Raw genomic sequence first — 22,173 nt, 5'->3', positions numbered from 1 at the left:
GGAATTCAGACACAGACATACAGTAAAATAATGGAAACCTGAAGACTCATACGAAGCAGTCAGTCACGTCTGCTTTTTTTCCCTTGGACTGTAATAAGCAGAGTAGTACACTTTTTGTATACTGTCAAAAGTCCCAACAGCACACATAAGAATTTAAAAGTAATGAAAAGAGAAACTTGAAAATTAGCATATTTAAGAATGACCTCTTTTGGAGGCTAGTAGGTTCTATCATGGTCACAATGACATTATGCTGCTGTAGGTGTGTGCTGACTTTGGCTGGGGTACAGTTACTTTCTTCACAGTAGATAGTATCAACACCATTTGTAGCACAAGTCCGGAACACAGCTGTGTACTATCTACTAGGAAGAAAATTAATCTATCCCAGACAAAATCAGTACAACAGAGAAGTCAAACACCTATTTAAAATATATTGTTTAGGATTTACAAGTGAGAAAAAAACAGAGAAGACAGTACCTTTAAAATTAATAAATGAAAATGTGCTAGTAGAAATGACCAAAGAGCACAAAGAGAGTGTTAGCATCCTAAGTCTCTGAATCCAAATAATATTACTTTTTTGAATTGCTTTTGGGTTGTCAGCAATAAATAAGTATCTTCAGACAATCAATAAGCTTTCTAAATTGTACTTCTTCAAAAAGCCAATTACAAAGCAAAAATGATACACAAAAAAATTACATTGAGAAGCTCCTTTCCGAGCAACACAGTCTACTTTGAAGTTTGAGCCAACTTCAAAAGTGGTGCTGCTCCAAGCCTGTTATTAGACTAGGTGATGTCCAGAGGTCAGATCAAATTTAGATTTTTTTTTTTTAGTCTTTCTTAGCTTATGTATTGAAGAAAGAAACCTGTTGATGAAAAATCTTGTTCAGGAAAGCAGGAAATGCACAATCATGTGAAAAAAGATGTTAAAGAAGCAGCAAATGAGACTGTTAATTTCCTTCCTCTGCTTTTCCTCATTCCTTTGGGGAAAAAAAAAAAAAAAACAAAACTGATCTCATTTTATGAAACACATGAATGAAATTACATTACTAGATAGTAACTACAGCTGCTGCACCGTTTCATCATTTGCCACTAAGATTGAAGCCAGGAAGACAGAAGGCCCTGCCTTTTGTCCTGAGGACAGAAGTTATACAGTATGTCTTTCAGACAGAACTCACCCATGAACTACAAAACGCTTTTTCAAACAACACTATGCCATACAGCATGCAACTAAAACAATGACAAGAATTCTACTTACACAAAACTTCTACCTTAATAAAAACAAATAGTGTGAATTCACATTTTCATCCAAAAACTATTTTGACACTGGAAGAACTGTAATTGAATAATTTTTCATTCTTATTTTTCTTTCTAATTCAATACACAGTAGTTGTTAGAATCTAACTGAAAATATTTAACTGGAAGTATTTAACTTCACATTTTAATGAACATTAAAATTCTAACTATTTTCCAACTTACATAGCTCCATTAGTGTAGACTGTGTCACTTCCCTCCACATACTGAACTTGGGCTGGATAGACATGCTGTACCTGCTGCACGGTCTGTACTTGCTGTACCTGAAAACAAGAAAATCACAAGTTTGGGATATCATAAAGAAGTACCAATGCTCCAGTGCAACTAGTGGCTTCTAAACAATCTGGGATATCTCTGTTCCCAAAGTTACTAAAGGTATACCACAGCACTAGCAAGGAAAAGTACTGTTCTTACACAATATTTGTGCTGTAAGTTTGGTGAACAGAGCCCTAACACTGAAAATGCATGCTCATACACATCTTCAAGGCAAAACTGGAGAGCACAAAGATGTGATGAAGTGTAACTTTCCTTTGCACCAAGCTGAAGAATTACATTTATTACAGAAGGAAGTATCATTTAATTACATTTATTCTTTTTCTTATTTTGTTTAAGTAGTAAATAGTACAAGCCTTAAAATCATAACCCAAATATGATGCAGTAAGTTTAGAAATACATGTTGTCATTAAGATGCTTCAGCTCTTGTTTAACTGGAGTTAAATTACAGTGATACAAGATTTTTTTTGCAGTATACAGTTATGGGCCAAAACCCCCAGTTTGAGTAACCCCTTTCCCAGAATATTATCAGCTTTTAAAAACTCCAACACAACCTGGTTTTACTTCAATGAACTAAACAAAAAGAGGCAGTAAGGCATGGATTATCTCCACATGTGTTGCTAAGGACAGTTACTTATTAACTCCTTTGATTCATATGCTATTGTAGGAATGCTTCAGGTCATGCAAATTTTCTCTCCAATCCTAATTTTTTGTCTTCTGCCATAGTAAAAATGAAGAATTTCATCTTTTACACCTTCCAGCTTTCAGAAAAGCCACATTTTGGTCCAAGTGCAGACCAGAATCTAAAATATTCTGAAGGATTTACAGAGACTTCACAGATTGACACAATTTTACCCAAGGAACTGAATGAAGAAAGTATCAATGCACTTATTTAGTAAATAGATTTAACATTAGGTGACAAGAATTTTTCTCATATTTATTGTTATAAGGCTACTTCAATCTACCATTTGATTTTAATGACTGCAAACACCATAATCCCAGATCAGTCTGGGTTTCATGCACTTGATGAACCCCCTCCAAGAGCTCTTTAAAAATATCCTAATCTAATACTTCCACCTGTGTTGTGTTTTAAAAAGTTCTGCAAATAAGCACATTTCCTACTTTCCCATAATATTGACTCTGACTTTGAAACAAAAATCTAGATTTTTACAGAAACCTTTCCTTAGGTTGACAGTAAAACCCAAAGTCTGAAAAAGAGAGAAAACAGCCAAAGTTTAGAATGCAGCTATATTACCATGATGAAAAATCAGATGCATCTGTCCATTAACAGAAATAAGACAGAACATGATGGCTAAGATATCTACTAAAATCCAAACTGTTATGATTTCCCATATGAATCATTATATAAATTGAGAAATACACCTGAAATACAATTTCTCAACTTCAAAAAGTATACTTTGAGGATGTCTGCTTAATTATTAAGGCAAGGAATCTGTGTACATTTCTTCTCCTAACAATACTTAGTTATTTAACAGAAAGGTTCAGTTCTCAAAGTAATCACAAAAAACTCTAATCAAAATTATGCACATTACTAAGACCTTAGAAAATTCTCTGAATTAAAAAACAGAAATAGCTGTATTGTGCAAACATCTTCCAAAATTAAATTATTTCTATTTCCATCACTTTTGACTTAATAACTTAAATTAATTCAAATCATCATTTCATGTAATGGGCTTGATTGAAATCCACTGTAAGAAAGACCTGTAACCTTGTTATTAATCTGTACCTCTCAAAATTCAGATCTGCCAAACTCTGGCAAAACAACCCACTCACGCAACAATTGGCCAAAATACATATGTGCTTTACTGTGAAACATTTATGCAACTTGCTGTTGTGCTATTTTTAAAGTTTAACTCTAGGCTTATTTATTCCTTTTGGGTGAGTAAATTCTATTACCTTCAATCAATGGGAGAAGGGGAGTCATTGTTGATCAGTCTATTAGAGAACACCAAACTGATCTACTTGGCCTATGCTGTGAGAAAACATCTTGAAAACGGGCTTTGTTCTTAAAACCAGTAGCTTGTCACCTGGCATGTAATGGATATGCCCCATTTTCTCTCTCAGTAGCACAGCTGGGGAAACACTGTGGAAATGATGCTGTTGACAGTATCAATTCCATGTTCTCACCCAACTGCTCCCAAAATGCACTTTGTTCCCTATTCACACACACTGATTATGGCTTAGTTCCTATTAAAAATAACCCACACTGTTTTGCTATTAATAAAGGAGACATGGTTTTCTCCCTGTAACCTGCATATACTGGTAAAATGGAACTCTACATTGTGTACAAACACAGCATTAAAACAGAGGTCATGTTCCCCTTCTATATAAGGCATTATTATATCCTCACATTATTCTTGAATACAAGCTGCCACCCATTTCAAAAGCATCAGATTCAGCACAGTGCAAGACCTTTCTGTCAGAACTGAGACGATACTGCAGGGACAAAGTGTGTACACAGTGCATCAATGTTTGCTGTCTATTGGACAGAAAATGGAAAAATTCCAAATGTGTTTCTCTTCTAATATGGAGTAAGAACAACAAATATTTAATTTACCATGAAACAAAATACCAAAATCTGTTAAAAATAAAATTTGCATTACTTGAATTTCAATTTTCCAGCAGCTTTTATGTAAGTTCTTTAACAGCGTAACATGTAGTACTACTAGAAATATCATGACTTTTTATGCATAGAAAGTAATTTATTTTTTAAACCAACATTTAAGAATGGATATGCTACAGTGCTATTAAAACATTTTACTTACTTCTGAAAATCAACATGTTTTTCCTTTAACACTGAAGTTCAATACAAATAGGGTCACTGAATTTTTTTTTTGCAATACAGTAATTTTAAAAGTTTACAAAAAAACTTACTTTGCTTCAACTTCTCTGAAACTCAGTACTGCTACAATTAAATTCATTATCCTGCCAAAGGAAGCTGTAGTCACTACATGGTATTGCAGTGTACTAAGAACTTTAGGGTGGGGAAGGTTAGAGGCAAATATTTTTCCTGTCAAGCTATGACAAATAAAATAAGTAAGGAGCCTTTAGGATGGCCTTGTATACGAAACCTCTGCCATGATGAAAGTCTTTGTTGTATGATATTTCCAATAATAATTTTATTTAATTTTTAATTTTTAATGAGAATTAAATCTGAATATTTTTTTAATAATCAAAAGAAAGAAATTAGATGTGTATATTTACTCTATATGAGCACAAAATTATTTGAGCGAAGTTGGTTATGAAGAAAAAAAACACTATGAAAGATTGTGGAAAATATGAAAAAGGTGGGTTTTTTCTTCATATCTGTTTTATTTATCATTATCTTTTCACTTTTTATTAAGCTGTTAAAGAAATGCTATCAGCTAAGTCGTGTAGTTTTTGGGGCAGTGCAGAAATTGTTGGTTATTCTCAGTGTTTTCCAGAAGCCTAAAACTAAATGGCCTTCTTGTATTAAAAAATACTCCAATAATTAATTGAAATGGGCTCAAAACAGAAAACAATAAAATATTTATTAATATCTGCAAGTTCAAAAATTATGTTCTAAGGTGGACTAGTGAACTAGCCATGGTAATTTTCATTATTTTCTGGCTGGAAAACAGAAAATTAACAAACTTGTACAGCAATTTTTTACTTAAATAAGGTCAGATAGTAGAGTTTTCATTCCTCTTGCTTCAGTGAGTCTATCCTGAAATAAGAAACTTGAATAGGATTAGAAGCAAGCAGCTGAAATGTTGCAGACAACAGTTGAATGAAAACTTATTTCAATATACATGTGTAGTTATATTTATTAGCTGAAGAAGGAAAAAAAAAGGCAAAAATAAATTGTATTTTTAATTATACTACCTCAGAGGAACAAATGAGGGGCTGAGTTATATTTTATCTATGAAAATTTGTCAACAAAATAAAGCATATAAAAGCATACTGAAATGCTGAAATTACACTGAAGCATGAATCAAAATGTAAGAATGAACTTTGATTTCCAATAAAAAGTGCTTCTGTTCAATGTACCACTAAGCAAAGACTAGAACAACAGAGCAATACATACATCTAAGGGTTTTTAAATTCCGTATAAAAAGAACATATAATTATCCACTGTGTCTTTGCAAACAGCTTGAATGTGCAACATTTTCTGTCCTTGGAGATAAAAATAATTTTTTTCCTTCATTAGTATGGATTAGTTTTGGCAAGTAACATATAAATAGCACATGCTGTAATATTCTAGGCACATTCATATTTATATAATGGCTAATGTCAGCTCATGATTATGTGTTTCATATGCTAAACATGATTTTGCATTAGCAGCAATTTTGATTAGCAGAAGTCTGCATCTCCAGTTAATGAATGATAGAATGCTTGTGAATGCGATGGCCACCGAATTCAGTGAGTGTAAAGAAATGCTTTGCCAAACTTCAGATGCATGGATATATTTTTATGAAATAGCTTAATTTTAGTTTTGTTTTTCTAATTCTTCCACATCACATGGCACAAACTCAAAAGTGAGTTTAATTTTGAATCCTTAGAAGCTTATTGCACTGAGCTGAACACTGCCTGTTGTAAAAGCAATCATATATTAATGAAAAATCCCAGTATTCAAGGAAACAGAAGACTAAGAAAATTTCTTAGGCTATTTAAACAGAATTTAATTACACTCCCACATTTTTGGTCTTACTGTTATTGCTTTTTGCTTCTTATTCCCCTCTATCCCATCTTAACAGTGACTTTTGCTGTGTTGAATGAAACCAGTTGCCACTAGAGGCACTTCTGCAAGAGGAAAAGCCCGGGTTTTCATAAATGGTACCTTTATTGTTGCTATTTTCAAAGCATTACAGCAGACTTTTATGAGCTGCATATTAATATCAGTTATATGGAAATTAGGGATTTGTTTAGCTATAAATATTATAAGTTACTCATTTGTTGATTGTTTTCAAAAGACAGGATACCTGAGTACTAACACAGCTGAAGAGAAAAGGCTCTCAATCTCCCCTTCTACTTATTCAGCTTGCTCCTCTTCAGGGCACAAATATTTCATTTTGAAAAAAAGGTAATTTTTTTGTGCATGTAAGAAACATGATGTCATGAAATCAACCCCAAATTAATACATTCAGGCAATGTCATTTAAATATGGTGTACATACAGGAATAGAAACATCAGAAACAGAAACCTCCCTAGAAAAATTAAACACTATAAATTTAATATTAATTAAAACAAATTCATCTGAAATTGCATTATTCACTAGGAAGTACTAATAAATTACTACAAGTCATGATTGAAGTTTCAGCTTACACCAAATTGTTCTATATACATGGAAATTCATGTTACAGTATCCTTGAATTTAACAAAATCCCAGAAGTGTCCCATTGTTTTTAGCAATGTATATTCACAAGAAAATATATTCAAAATTTGAATAATCACACATAATTTGGATATAGCTGAAATCATTAAGCATGTCCACTATAAATCATAGACAAAAAGAAACCATATTTTATATACTCTTGCCTAAAACCTTCTCTCCATATTTCAACTTTGGTAACTTTGAATGTGCAGAAATAGTAAGTCCTCCCTCTGCCATCAACAGAGTGTCTACTAAAATAGCTATTATAATGGCTCTTTCTCCTAATTTTCTTTAGGTAAATTGACTTATTCCTACTAAAGGAATATAAAGGCAATATTAATTTTATTCCAACGAAATTTATACAGAGGTCATTCCTCAGGACAGATCATACCTGCAATTTCCTCAACACAGTGATTGTTTTTATATTTCCTATTCCTTTTTTTTTCAATCCTGCAACTGAAATTACCTATCCCACCTACATTCTTCATCACATTTCCTGCTGGCATACCATAGTCACATCTTCACTCTTCCCTTCCTCCTCCTCACTACTCCCATAATCTAATCATCTCTCTCTACACATATCTCCCGTACATATGTGTTTCAATCACTGCAATACTGTCTCCATTGAACTTTCAAACATTCTTGTTGGATCTTCAATCCCCATTCCTTTAGATTTCTTTTCTCAAACATTATGCTGATTATATAGTCAGTATTAAGAGTCAGTCAGAAAATATAATTTACTATGTCCCCAGGGAAAAACAATCCAATATAATAATGGTGTATTCAATACAAGGTGATACTCAGAAGTAGCAGTACTAAAGGAGATGTAGGTAAAGGTGATCAGGAACAGTTTTACACACTCAGATTGGGCAACAAAAATACCCTGTTTGCTGTTCTTACAATCAAGGAAAAAACCCAATCTCATCCTTGACTTCTATGTTTTGACACACATGTAACATTATTAGTGGACAACTAGCATTACTTTAGAAAATATATAGACAAAGTTGGTGACAAAGATTAATGCATCATTTACATAAGAAAATATGTTAAGGAAAACTCCCAGTCTGACCATTCATGAACTCTCAGGCAGTCACACTCCCAATGCAAAGACATCAAATGCTGGCCTGAGGTCCCTTCAGTAGGCAGCTCCAGTCAACAAACGAGCAGCCAATTCTATCCTAGAAGTTTTCAAAAAGGTAGAAACTTTGCACAAACAAAGTTAACAAATACCAAAGTCCTGCTCATTCTCCATTTTTCTATAAGAGTAGAACACAAATGCATAGAACCTGACCTTAGAGTTCAATCAATACAAATACTAGAACTGCTATAAAGTATCCTATATGGCACTAACTTTTTTTTTACCAGTTTTTTACTGGTAAAAACTTTATTTTACCAGTGTACTAGTTTTCAGTCCTTCACACTGACCAGTACTTCACAAATTCAGTATGTAATATTAGACCATTGAATGTACATCTGATATGCTGAAAACAAGCAACGATGTAGCACTACCAAACTGCCATCTTGTAACTGGAAAAGTGAAATACAGAAATAGCAAGGAACAAGTCATGTAAACAACATGTATTAACATCTGTCATCATGAAAGAAGATATAAATCAAACAATTATCCAATTGTATTTCACAAGGGAAAATAGTCTTTCACTCAGAAATCTTACAAAAGAATTATAGACAAATCTCCTACAAAGTTTAGCTAAGTTCAATCATCATACTATACAAATGGAACGACAAGGCACTACAAACTGAGTCCACACAACAGGAAAAATATAAGTGAAATGTATGAGACTGTGAAACACATATATAAAAATGCAGTGGCATTTAAGAACTTAACAAATGCTGAAGAGTTTAATTCAGAGAGAAGTGCTCCGCCAGCACAGAAATGAACAGCGCTGTTTAACAAAATATGTCTAGGTTTCATATTATTGATTTGGAAAATGGGAAATCAGATTTTGATGAAAAACATCAAATGTCATCCAGAATACCCACCACATGGACAGCTAATTTCTGTGTTTTCTGGAAAAGTCCTAGACAGTCATCATGGCTTTCACAGTGAATCCCCATTTTCTACCTCCATACTTTTCCTTTTTAGCTCTCCATTTTCTTCTTCCTCCATTTCTTCTAAAGCTCATGGGTGCTGCATAGGAGTAATCACTTCATGTAACAGAACAGTGCACTGTTCTGGCTGCTACACAAATCTTCTTCCTTCCCCAGCAAATTTACATTATGAGTTATTGACTGTCATATCACAAAAACTTTCATAACATTGTGCATATATCTGCACACATTCAAGCCTAGAGGTGCAAAGAACAGCGCTTTTCATATTTACATTTGTATTGTACTTGGACATCCAAACAGATGAAGAAATTATATAGTCAATAATTTCAGAAACATATGCATTATTTAAACGAAAAAATGTAAATATTCAGTAACATAAAGCAAATTTCTGTGAGCAACTGCATGAATTATATAATAAATAACAGCTAGAATCATGGATGAGTACTACCAGATCTTGTCAGATGCTCTAGTAAAGGAACATATCCTGAAAATAGCTTGCTTTTCTCTGGTTATTTTAATTCCAGCAAACTAAAATTGATAAAAGCAGAGCAAAAGTTCCTTTAGCAGTCTTGCACAAAACCAAGCTATTCATTATATTGTAAAAAATTATGATTAGGAAATTTTTTTTAATCTTCTCAAAATTAACAGCCACATACCTGTTGCTGAACTGGTACCTGCTGTACTACCTGTGTGGGAACTGCTGCCTGGCCAGCCACAGATGTCTGTAAAGTCACAGTTGAACCTGTATCTGCCCCAGTCTCTGATGTCTGCATTGTGATCTCTGAATAAAATTAAAATATAAAATCCAAAAGTTAGTGCATAAATGTTTTTATTTGCCACTTACATTAGCACACTAATTTGTCCCTTATTTCTATTAATATTTTAAAATTAGCTAGTACCAATCTTGTTATGAGCCCAAAGATTTTTCCCCCTACTAGCACACGAGTTTGTAGAAATAGAGTTTTAGGTTATTTTTATCTTACTTATATTTGAAATATCTTTTCCTGACATATGAAGAAACGCATCACTTCTCAGAGCTTTGTCCCTTTAGGAGTAACTCAGAAAAATCAAGAGCAGATCCTGTCTTGGCTTGTAAATAACTGGTCAGCATTCAAAACCATTTTTTCTCTGTCTTACTGAACTACACTAAAATCCCTATACATTCAAATTCAAAGTTAAATTTGAAGCAGACCACTGAATGAAAGCCTCTACTCTGGAAAGTAACCTCTGAAAAGCATTTAATCAGTCACAGTGAAAAAACCTCTCAAATAACCTTCTTCAGTAGAATGCATTAAAGCAATTATTAAGAAATTTTTTTACTCTAAAACCATTTAGAAATACACAAATGGTAGACAAGTGCCTATGATCATGACCCTGATATTTAAAGGGAGCAACAAAATTTGGGCAGAATAAAGAAATGGGTCAAGAATCAAGGAAAATGCCTGACATAGAAAACTTATCAGAAAAACAACCAAGAATGGCATGCCTTCATACAAAACAGATTGTGAGCTGCACACTCCTCAAATTTGCACAGCCAAAATGACAATACAATTGAATAGTGACAAACCAAAATGAATTCAAAATTGTGAATCATCCTTTTTTTTTCCCTTTCTTCTTAAATTTCTTTAAAGCAGTGGATGATTAACCAGTGAAAATAACAAACAGTTGAGTAGTTTCTTCTTCACCTGGTATCTTCAAAACAGAAGACTGTATGTGTCTGTGAAGAATCACAGTGAACAAACACAAATTACTAGTCTATAATCCAGATGTTCTGTGAAAACCTTTACTGCCTTCAGTCTCTATTAATCTATATTAGCTACAAAATACTTTGGTAATCTGAGAACCACTGTCACTAAAAATTAGTAGCTTTATCAGCATAATGAAAGAGATTTATATGAAAAAAATTACAGCTACTTAGAATGACCTATGCAAGTCATTTTTTTTTCAGTTTAACTCATGAGACCCAGATGGCAGACAGTGATGAAATCCCTTCAATCCCTACCACCACCATCACCACCAAATAACAAGCTCCCCCAAAAAATCAACAATTTTTTTTGAGATAAAACTATAATAAAAATATAGAGGGATATACCACTAGATAACAGGAGGAATTAATTATTGTATGAAAAAAATTCAGTGTTCTCCTTGCAGAGCCAGCTGTCAACAGCAGACTTTCAAGGCTGGGTTCCACAGCAGTTTAAGCTGGTTGGGTTTCGGCAGTAGTCCCTCTCTCCAACTGTCTCTAGTTCACTTTGCATTTAAATGTAGCCACTGCAAGGCAGGAAACAGGTATATAAATTTGGTATGAAGTCAGGTGATAGGGCAAGGACCTTGCCAATTGGGACCATTCTTGGTTTAAACTTCAGGAAACCATGCCTATGGAACACCTGATTGATTTAAATTCCTCTTCTGAAATATTCAGAAAGACTGATAAATTCTTGATCAAAATAATTTCAGTTTAATCAACAGACTCTCAGAGTCTCACGTTAACTAAACCCTCTACTTTTAAGCAGTGGATGCACTTCAGCAGCCAGCACACTTGACAAAAATCAGCATACAAAAGAATAAAGAAGTAGAACTTCAGATTACATTTATATATTAAAATCTTAACAATTAAAATGGATGTCCACACAATAAATACGGAGGAGTTGGAAGCCTCCATGCTGCTAGAGAGTTACAACCTAGTTGTGATTACTCAAATTTGGTGAGATGAATCCCTTGGCTGGAGTGCAGGTTGTTCAGAAGGAATAGGTGAGGAAGGAGAGATGGGTATATTTTGTTTGTCTGGCAAGGCTTGGGTAGCAAGCAAAGGGGACTACATGGGTGGTTTCTCTGAGAAGCTGCCAGAAGGTTCCCCTGGGTCTGATGAAGACAATACCAGCTGGATCCAAGATGGAAATATTGCTGACCAAACCCGAGTCCTGAGTCCATCAGTGACTGTGGCAGTGCCTCTGAGATAACATATTGAAGAAGGGGGGAAAAAGTTATTGGGCAGAAGCAAACTGCAGTCACAGAAGAAAGGAGAGTAAGTGAGAGAACCTGCAGACATGTCAGTGGAACAGCAGGCTTCAGAAGGTGCCTGTGCTGAGATAGGAGCAGGTTGCTGGCAGGACCTGTGATCCCAGGGGAAAGTCATACTGGAGCAGCCTGGTCCTGAAGGGCTGTACCCCATGTGAGGGACCCATGTTGGAGCAGTTTGTGAAGAACTGTAGCTCACAGGAAGACTCACAGAGAAATGCATGGAGGACTACACAGAAGCTGAGGAAGAGTATAAGGAGTTCATCCCCTGAGAAGGAAACAGCACAGAAACAATGTGTGAGGAATTGGTGATAATCCCTGTTCTGAATTCTCCTGTGCTGCTGGAAGGGAGAAGGCAAAGAATCAGGAATAAAGTTAAGCCTTTGAGGAAGTGGAGACTCAGGAGAAAGTTTTTGAAGATTTAGGTTTATTTCTTACTGTTCTATACTGATCTGATTGGCAATAAATTCAAATAATTTTCCTCAAGTCAAATCTGTTTTTCCTGTTGTGGTAATTGGTGAGTGATCCTTCCATGCTGTCATTTTCCACAATGAACTTTTAGTTATGTTTTCTCTCACCTGTCCAGCAGAGGACTGGAGGAGTTACAGAGTGGTTTTGGTGAGCACCTGGCATTCAGCCAGGACTGCTTCCATTGTTCTGGTTTAAGTCTCTATCCTAAAGGCAAAATTTTATTATAGTTCAGTACACTGTACAGATTTTTCCCTCTAGGTGCCGTACAATATGGTTTGACAGTCAACCTTAAGTATCTATCTATTTAATGGAAGTTTTTCTAGCATCACATCAATGATGCAGCCAGTGTAATTCCTTTACATTGCATCAATATTGAGAACACACTGCTGGTTTTGGCTAGGGTAAAATTAACCTCTTCACAGTGGCTGGCATTGGGCTGGGTTAAATAGAGTGTTGATAATACAGAGATGTTTTTGTTACTGCTGAGCCAAGGCCTTTTCTGCTTTTGGTACAGCCACACTGGGGAGGGGAATGGGGGTGCTCAGGACATCAGGACAAGATGCAGCAAGGACAGGTGACCCAAACTGACCAAAGGGATAATCCAGACCATGTGGCATCATGCTCATCATGCTCAGTGTATAAGGTGATAGGAAGAAGGCAAAGGGCATTGGGGGGAGTGGCATTTGGAGCAATGGTGTTTTTCTGCCCAAGCCACTGTTATGTGTGATGGAGCCCTGCTCTCCTGAAGCTGCCTGAACACCTGCCTGCCCATGGGAAGCACTGAATTAATCCCATGTTTTACTTTCCTTGTGTGTGTTGCTTCTGCTTTCCCTTTTAAACTGTTTTCATCTCAAGGTCTGAGCTCTTCGGCTTTTACCCTTATGATTCTCTCCCCAACCCCACTGGTGGGAGAGTGAGTGAGTGGCTGAAGGGGCTTGGTTGTTGCCTAGGATTAAAGCCACAACAATAATCTAAACACAGACTCTCCCATTTTTTCACTGACACTCTATGTAAGTAAAGGAAGTGAATATTACAGCAGAAAAGGCTTGCCTAATTGCACCGTCAGGTGTATGACAAACAACAGATGAATGTTTGACAAGGGCCTTTTTATTCTGCCTAATTAAGCAGTTGGACACACCCATCTGTTAATGGTATTGCTTTGTACAGCCAGTGCTTATTGCTTTGTACAGCCAGCGCTTATTGCATGATGTGAATGTAAGCTAAAACAGGCCGCATTCTGAAAGAAGACTAATTAACCCCTCCAAGTGGGAAAAGATACTGTCGGGACCCAGCTGCTGAATGCAACAAGGTTAGTATTTCCTCAGTATAATGGGCAGAACTTAGGCAAAGCTGAAAATTATTCCTTTCATATATATTCTGTGCAGTTTCATGTTGTCTGTTAAATTCCCTAAAGATTTTTTAATATACCCAAATTCTCAGTTGGAATTCTTCTGGTTTTGAGACTTGAAATACGAAGACAGAATGATTTAAGAGTATAACTTGTTCTAACAGTTATCAAAAGGGATTGTTAAAATGTGTCAGATTATGATTTATTTTGTTCTTGGACTACTTCACACTGAACTAATTTACCTTTTTAAGTGACCAGAGTTTGCAAAGTTTTGTTCAGCTACATATGCTTTATTGTTTTGATCAAATAATACAGCAGGCTTTAATCCAATGCAGAAAATGAAAGCCTGTAATTTACTTTCAAGTGCAGCAGGAAATTTCTTTTTTCTCCTCTAGAAGCCTAAACAAAACATCACAGAAGATAAACTGAACTAGATCTCATAATCACATGCAGTAATGGCAGGCTTTTAATAGTCAGAATAAAAGGCTAATCTTAAAATCTTATCTATTTATAATGATGAATAGCCAATATACTAATTAAGAATTTGCAGCAACATAATGTGTTTCACAATAAAGGAAAACTCAAAACATTGTTTCAACAATTAATACGGAATACTTGGTTCCTGAACAAGAGTATAAATGGAAACAGTTTTCAGTAATACACTAGTTTCACATAAGCATTCCTTGTCAATTTTTGTATAAACAAAAATTTCATTAATAATTGACTTCATAATTGTGTTGTGTTACTCCAGAGCAGAAGACAGATTACTCAAGCCATTCACAGAGGAAGAACAGAATATTACAATAGTTTCTAGATACTGATGTATTTTCATGTTAGAATCCCACTGTCTTACTAAACACAATTTGATTGTTTGTCTTCTCCCAAGGTTCTTGTGAATACCAAAGTACACAGCTGGACCATGCCTAGTATTAGTACTAGTTGCTAAATATTGCAGTTAGTAATAGAAATTTCCTTACTCTTTTTTAAGCTTTTCACAGATTTATGGAGGAGTAACAGTTAACTGAATGGCACAGAATGAAGTTTAGAAACTGCCTCTCTGGACTTATATATACACTTCTGAGTAGTAAAACCCTGCAAAAGAATAACAAACAGAAGGGTGAGATACAGAGATGCACTCTGGAAAGGACCTGTGCAAGTAGAAACTCTTAGTAACTCCTACAAAGAAAGTTCAGAATATAAAAAAGTGTTGTCTTGATGATCAGTTTAGCGAGTCCCTAGGAATGGTACTAGTCAACAACAGTCATAATGAAATCCCGTATTGTCAGGAACTCACAGCACATAGGCGCTTAGATTGAATGACTATTTCATGACACTCTCACTTTGATCTACTTACTAATTTTACCTTCAAAACCATCAGAATTGTATCTTCTCCTGCTGGAAAATTTAATCAGTAGCCTTACCCATTAACACACACTAGCACCAAGATTACATTCACTTACAGGCTAAAGCTTCTCAAAAATTTTGTTGTGAGAAAACTAGTAAACCATCAAAGAACTCCATTTGTGCTATTCTAAAGCATTCATTTGTCCACTAGAAAGTCTGTGAGTAGAAAAGTCCAAGAGGTGTTTTCCTTCGTCCTGGGTGAAAGGATGTGAGGAAAAGGGCACTGATATTTCATGTAAACACCTGATTGTAGAACTGGAATTGGCAACAGGGCTTTGGTCTTATGACCATAGGACCTTCTCTGAGGTTAACAACTTAGGAGAGCTGAGATGTGCCTCATTAACTGGGGCAGAGATATTTCTTCCAGCATGATAGCTGACCTGGTAGGAAGACACTGGGGCAAGGAGTGGTATGGGGAGTGAAATACTTTCCAGCAGCCCAGTGAAGGAGGGGTGGACAGGTTCAACAAGCAAAGGCCTGGGGTGACATGAATGAAAGGCAACACATAGTCAAAAAATGAGGCTTAAGCACCTCAAGCATGTGCATATGAGCAAGGAGGTGGCTACAAGGCATGTTTATGAGGAAGCCACACAGATCTTCTTTCAGAAATCAGCATTCTGAAGTGCCTCTCTGAAAAGCTCATATGTGAAGGGCTATACAATGGCCTCACACTCAGCATGGTGAATAAACATGAGGAATAGAGACCTCTGTGCACTTGCAGGACTATTGCCTTATTAAGATGACAGTGATGTGCTGGGACAGCAAACATGACTGAATGGCACCAATGGAGGGACATAAGCTATCTAACCTTATAGTTTGTTTTTCTCAGAAGTAAAAATGTCTTCAGGAAACAATCTAGGATGAAGTTCACAGGGACTTTCTTGTCAGGATGGTATTCTGTAGTGTTTAACCAGAAATAAGTTTTGATAAAGAATTTTATTATAGAACATTTCTAAAAGTTTAGTGTGCTTTCTAAGTTGCTATTTACACTGTTAAGTCTAGTATATTATGGCTTTTAATTCACACTTAGTCAAGCATTATCCATCTTTAATAGTACTAAGATACTTTTCAGATACTGAGGCATCTGTCTTTATTATATGAGCATAACTGTCATGGGCTGGAATGAGCATGTTCACAATCTCCCAAAAATATCTCTATGCAGAATGATAGTTACAATACCAAATGAAATTTCTAGTTTGAGCAAAGATCTTATTCTAGGGCACTAATGATAACAGCAGAATTAATTATAAAGTCTAACATGTATAATGCTATTTCTTCATACCTTTCAAAATTATTGACAACAAAATGTATTTTGATAACTTTTTGAGGAAGAACATGAAAGCAGGAGAATCCCCTGAACAAAACAACTTTTTTGTTTCTGCATAATTTATACAGTTATGAAAGGAGATCTCTAGGTTGTTTCAGAAGTGAGTTGTGGGTGTTTGGGTAGGTTTTTTCCTTCTGGTATGATACTGTGCTGCAGTCCTTTCATCAAAAGAGTGAGCATGTACCTGATAATAATGAAATAAAGGGACTAAAAGTGATGTCAAAATGGAGACTATATTTATTTTGACCACTCAATAGATCAAAACATAAAATGAAAAAGTAAAAACATTATAGCTGGAAAAATCTACTTTATTAACAGGCTGAGCAGTATTAGAGGAAATAGCTTACATTCTCCATGTGTCACCTCTGTGTCACAAATTTTCTGTTTGTGATTCTTACTACTTTTACCAAATGACAGTACAGTCCCAGAAACTGGAAGGGATCTGCTCAAGCAGTGCTACCTACCCTTCCTTCTGCCCAGGACCATGTCCAGGTGATTTTTGAATACAGGCAAGAACAGGAACTCCATAACCCCCATGGACAACCTGTGCCCATCCTTGGTCAGCCTCACAGAAAAAGCCTTGGTTCAGGTAGAGAGAGGACCACCTCTTGTACCTACACTGGGCATCACTGAAAAGAGTCAGGTCTGCCTTAGCCCATCTCATAACTTAAGACTTAAAAGTTATGGTATTATTAACACACTGACATCTTTCAAATGCTTCAGAGTTAGCTATTTCTTCACCAGGTACAAGAAGAAGGAAACAATTCATGCCAGAATTATGGCCCCAATGACTGTGTTGGTAGTTTTTTTCCTTCACCCATCACCTTAGCAGCAGTTAAACAGATGGTGAGACAGGTGACAACCCACAATTCCCCTATGAATGGGGACAGGGGAAGCCAACTAAGAAAAAAAAAATAAAAAAAGGAGAGGAAAAAAAAGATAATGTAGAGGGAGAGACATAGGTTTCACTCAATAACAGCCTACCACATCATATTCAGGTTATCATCAATATCATTTGCCAAACTAGAATTTACAGCCACTGGATAGGAAAGAAGGCTTAGGATAAAAACTGATGAAAGCTCTTAAAGGGCTATTTAGAGCAGTCTAGAAACCAGAAGTGGTCCAATACTAAAATATCTTTAAATTTTGGAAAATGTACAGAATAAAAGGTTAAATAGCGTGATCCTGTCTTGCTACGTCATATTAGAGAACAACATTTCTAATGCAAGATTGTGCATCTAAGAGAAAAGAAAATGAGGAAAGACATCTTTTCCCTTATTCTGAATTACAGCAGTTTGCTTCAAAATCCATACATCACAAAATTATCATATTCCAAACGGCTAAACTTTTGGTTATTTTAGTTAAGATCCATAAATCTTAATATTTCAGTTTTTGAGAAGCTGAAGCAGTTCAAAACACTGGAAACAGTGTTAGAGGCTCACAAATACCTGACGTGATCTTCATGCAAACAGCATTGATACCGATATATAATCCTGAGCCCCGCAACATTTAACTGAAGTGCCTAGTATACATACTACAGTAAGTGGATAACTGTGTGATGGCACCCTGTGTATACAATACCTTTGAGTTAGGTGAAATTCTGTATTTTTGCTGGAAGTATTGCATTACAGTATAATTAAAATTTTATATTCTTTTCACAGAAAGTGTTTTGATAGTAGCACACAACAAAACTAAGTTTATGCTAGAAAAATGTACTAATATGTGCATGTTAAGTATATGTTTAAATTAAAAAAAGTATCACATTGTCTGGCAGTAATATACCAAGTTTTGGACATTGTCTGGCAGTAATATACCAAGTTTTGGACATTTACTATCTGCAACTCCCGTTTCTACTATGTGATATTCTCTTGACTAAGATACAGAATACTGCTCTGAGATTTGAGAATCCTAATGAAAAATACTGTTGACACACTGAAAGTTATTTGGAGATGTATATTCTGAACATCTCAGGTTTAGGCTCTGAAAAATGATGATAAATTATCACAGAATTGTAGAATCATTAATACTGGAAAATACCTCCAAGTCTGACCTTTGATCAAACAATGACATGGCCACTAAACCATAGCACAAAGTGTCAAGTCTGCTCATTGTTTGAACATTTCCAGGGATAGTGATTCTACCAGTTCCCTGGGCAGCCCATTCCAATATTTAACCACAGTCAAAAAATGTTTCCTAAAATCCAACCTGAATTTCCCTAGGCAATTTGAGGCCATTTCGGCTTGTCCAGTCACTTGTTGCCTGGGAGAAGATGCTGACCCCCATCTTGCATTGTCTCCTTTCAGGCACTTATAGACAGTGGGAAGGTTCCCCTGAGCCTCTTTTTCTCCAGGCTGAACATCCCCATCTCCTTCAGCTGCCCTTCATAGGACTTGTTCTCCAGACCCTTTCCCAAGCTCCACTGCCCTTCTCTGGACATGCACCAGCACCTCAATGTTCTTGTATTGAGAGGTCCAAAACTGAACACATGATTTCAGGTGTGGCCTCATCAGTTCGGAGGATGGGTGGTCAATCCCTGCCCTGCTCCTGCTGGCCACACTGTTGCTGATTCAAGTCACAATGGCTTTCTTGGCCAAATGCAAAATCCATTTGGTTACTAAATACAGATGCTACAGCTGTCTTTTATCTACGAAAGTACAAGGAATAGGACTTCAAACAAGAATATTATAACTTTGTCAGCAGTAAGGACTAGACTGCCTTACAACAAAGAAGCAAGCTAAGACAAATCCTTTCTATATTGACCAGGGAAACATGGAAATAGTCTTATAGCTGGGGTATCTGCAGGATTACTTCAGGGATAACTATATGTAATCTACTTAAACAATGAATGGAACAGATAAAATCTCACCAGTTTCTCCCATTCCTGTCTTCCTCAACCTGCAAGTTTATTTTGTAAGAGAAGTATGTATATCATGCATGTCAAGAGACAAGTTAGTGACTATTTTACTTTGCTAATGACTGAGACATCATCTGAAGCATATATTTCCTTGGAACTTTCCTTCCCTGTACTGAGAAGGTCTATTTGTGAAACATTTTATTCTTGCTCTGAGACATTACACCGCTTGCCTAAAACAGAAAAATTAAATTCTTATCCACCTTATACACAGACACCTAAAAAGAATGAATTATAAATCAGAAGTACGGTATTTTATCATATTGGATTGTGTGCCACAGTCTGCAACTATTTGCAGGAAACAGATGAATGAAAAGATGTCTGAAAATAGACAACCCTTAGAAGAAACCCAAAGACCAGTGTATTTGATTAGTGCTTGATTCTTAGCTTGTAACAGACTAGAAGTAGAGCATATATGTGTCCCTGAAATTTGGAGATTTGATCAGGGTCTCTCAAAATATTAGAACAGCCCAAATTATCCAGTAATAATCGCTGCAATAATTCACACCTTAGCTGCAACTGGGACTCTGCTTGGTATGGTGTCCACATAAAATGGAGAAGTGCTGGGAATGAAAGATAATTCTGAAATGCAATGCAATTAGAAAAGAATTAAGATGCCAATAGGTAGGGAATGTAGAAGATGATAAGGACACAAAGTGTCCAGATGAACTTCATAATTCTCATTTACATCTGTCATTCTACATCTAGCAGCTGCATAGGCAAACAAGCCTTGCTTATCCTTATGCCTTTTTCCCAAACTACCCTCCTATCCTAAATTATTCTTACTCATGCTTATGTTCCTACTGAAAGAGGATTCATTAAAGAAAAAAAGAAATAAAATTTAAAAAAATAATAAAAATTTCTGTAATTTTGGCTGGAACAGAGTTAGTTTTCTTCACAGTTGTTCAAGTGGGACTACGTGTTGGATTTGTGCTGAACACAGGATTGATAAAATAGAGCTGCTTTTGTTATTGCTGAGCAGGGCTTACACAGAGCCAAGGCCTTTTTTGCTTTAGACACTACCATGCTGGTGAGGAGACTGGGGGTGCACAGAAGATTGGGTGGAGACACACCTGCAACATCAGCATATAAAGTGGGGGGAAGAAGGAGGAAGCGAGGGACATTTGGAACAGTGGCATTTGCCTTCTCACGTCACCATTATGTGTGATAAGGCCCTGTTCTCTTGGAGATGGCTGAACACCTGCCTGCCGACAGGATGCACTGAATTAGTTCCTTGGTTTTTATTCTGCTTGTGTGTGTAGCGTTTGCTTTCCCTATTAAACTGTTTTTATGTCAACGCATGAGTCTTCTCACTTTTCCAATTTTCTTCCCAATCCCAGTGGCAGGGGAAGAGAGTGAATAGCTGCATCGGGCTTAGCTACCAGCTGGGGTTAATTCATAAGAATCCTTTTTGGTGGCCAATGTGAAGCACAAAGGGTTCAAGATAACAACAGATTTGACTCAAATGTACTAGATCAAATTTACAGCTAATGCCATTTAGCTAGTAAAGAGCAGGCTCCTGTGCTTGCCATGGGGCTTGCTTGCCTGACTGAATATCAGACACTAATGCTCATTTGTGGCCACTTGTTGCTTTTGCTGCTCACTGCAGCGCTGTGCTGCTGATCACCTCACTGTGCTGTACCCAAGAGCACTTTGAAAACAGCCATGGCAAAGTGCCTGAGCTGGCATTGTGGCAGTTTTCTGTGCTGCTGTAGTGGACAGGCTGCAACAGCAGTGAGAACTTGAGCAGAAGGACGAGTCCATGCAAGAGCAGGTATCCACTTTGAGTCCATGGAGGAGCCCAAGATGGAGTAGATCGATAACTGAAAGCAGCTGGGACCCCACACTAGGCTCCTGCTGGCACAGATTCATGGCAGGACCTATGAATGCATGGAGGAGACATGCATTCATAGTTTAAAGAACACACAGTGGAACATGTTTTAATTTATATCTGTGATTTTTAAAAGGTAAAAATCCCAGCATATTAGGCGCTCTCTATTTTAATAATAGTAGTAGAAAAAATATTCTCATATATTTTATTTGTGCTGATAGCTTTAATTATGTATGATTTAAACTTGTTTCAGATGAGTCTTTCTGATCTCCCTAAACAACAATACACTGTAACACATATTAAGTGTTAACATGAAAAAAATTACTAAGTATTTAGACACAACTGGAGTAAAGAACATAGAACGGTAGATTGATATATCCTTGCAGTAAAGGCAACCAACAGATTTCACTGTAACAGCAGTGTCTCAGTTCCAGACTTTAGACTGGAGGTAATGAAATGCTGTATCCATCTGAAATGCTCTATCCATCTATCCATCTTTGGATTCCACAGAAGGGGGTAAAAAGAAAAAAGAAAAATAAATAAAAAAGCCATTATATTTGATGTGGAAGGAAAGGCAGACCAGAAGATCAGAAGGGATTTGTTCAGCCTTATTAAAAGAAGTTTGGATACATATAATTTCCTGGAGAAGGACTCACAGGTAAATTGCCTCCTTAATTTCATGACATAATTTTACAACTTCAGAAACATCCAAATACTTTTAGTAATAAATATGATCACCAGCATTTCTCTGAGATAGCCTCCCTACATACTCAATCTTAGAAGTGGCCAATTTCCAGATGACTTGTGTTCTAAATGCTAAAGATTATGCTTATGCTGTAGCACAGTGACTATAATT

General features: G+C 36.2%; 1 protein-coding gene across 4 annotated transcripts in view; it reads right to left on the bottom strand.

Annotated features, from left to right (window-relative positions):
• RFX3 (regulatory factor X3) overlaps positions 1–22,173 on the bottom strand; it is a 106,611-nt gene that overhangs the window by 46,460 nt on the left and 37,978 nt on the right. For 3 of the 4 annotated variants that reach the window (XM_039729675.1, XM_039729674.1, XM_039729673.1), the window contains exons 2-3: positions 9,664–9,788; positions 1,474–1,571 (exon numbers count right to left, since the gene is read on the bottom strand). In XM_039729675.1, coding sequence (XP_039585609.1) covers positions 1,474–1,571; positions 9,664–9,780 — 215 coding nt within the window. In that variant the 5' untranslated portion in view covers positions 9,781–9,788. Of the gene's footprint in view, positions 1–1,473; positions 1,572–9,663; positions 9,789–14,821; positions 15,094–22,173 lie in introns of those variants that run through there. The other variant, XM_039729677.1, reaches the window with a different exon arrangement.

This window comes from Passer montanus, unplaced genomic scaffold, assembly GCF_014805655.1.
Source record: "Passer montanus isolate IOZ18808 unplaced genomic scaffold, ASM1480565v1 scaffold7, whole genome shotgun sequence".
Taxonomy (NCBI): domain Eukaryota; kingdom Metazoa; phylum Chordata; class Aves; order Passeriformes; family Passeridae; genus Passer; species Passer montanus.
Note: the sequence above shows the minus strand (reverse complement) of the source record. Positions and strands in the feature narration are given on the sequence as shown.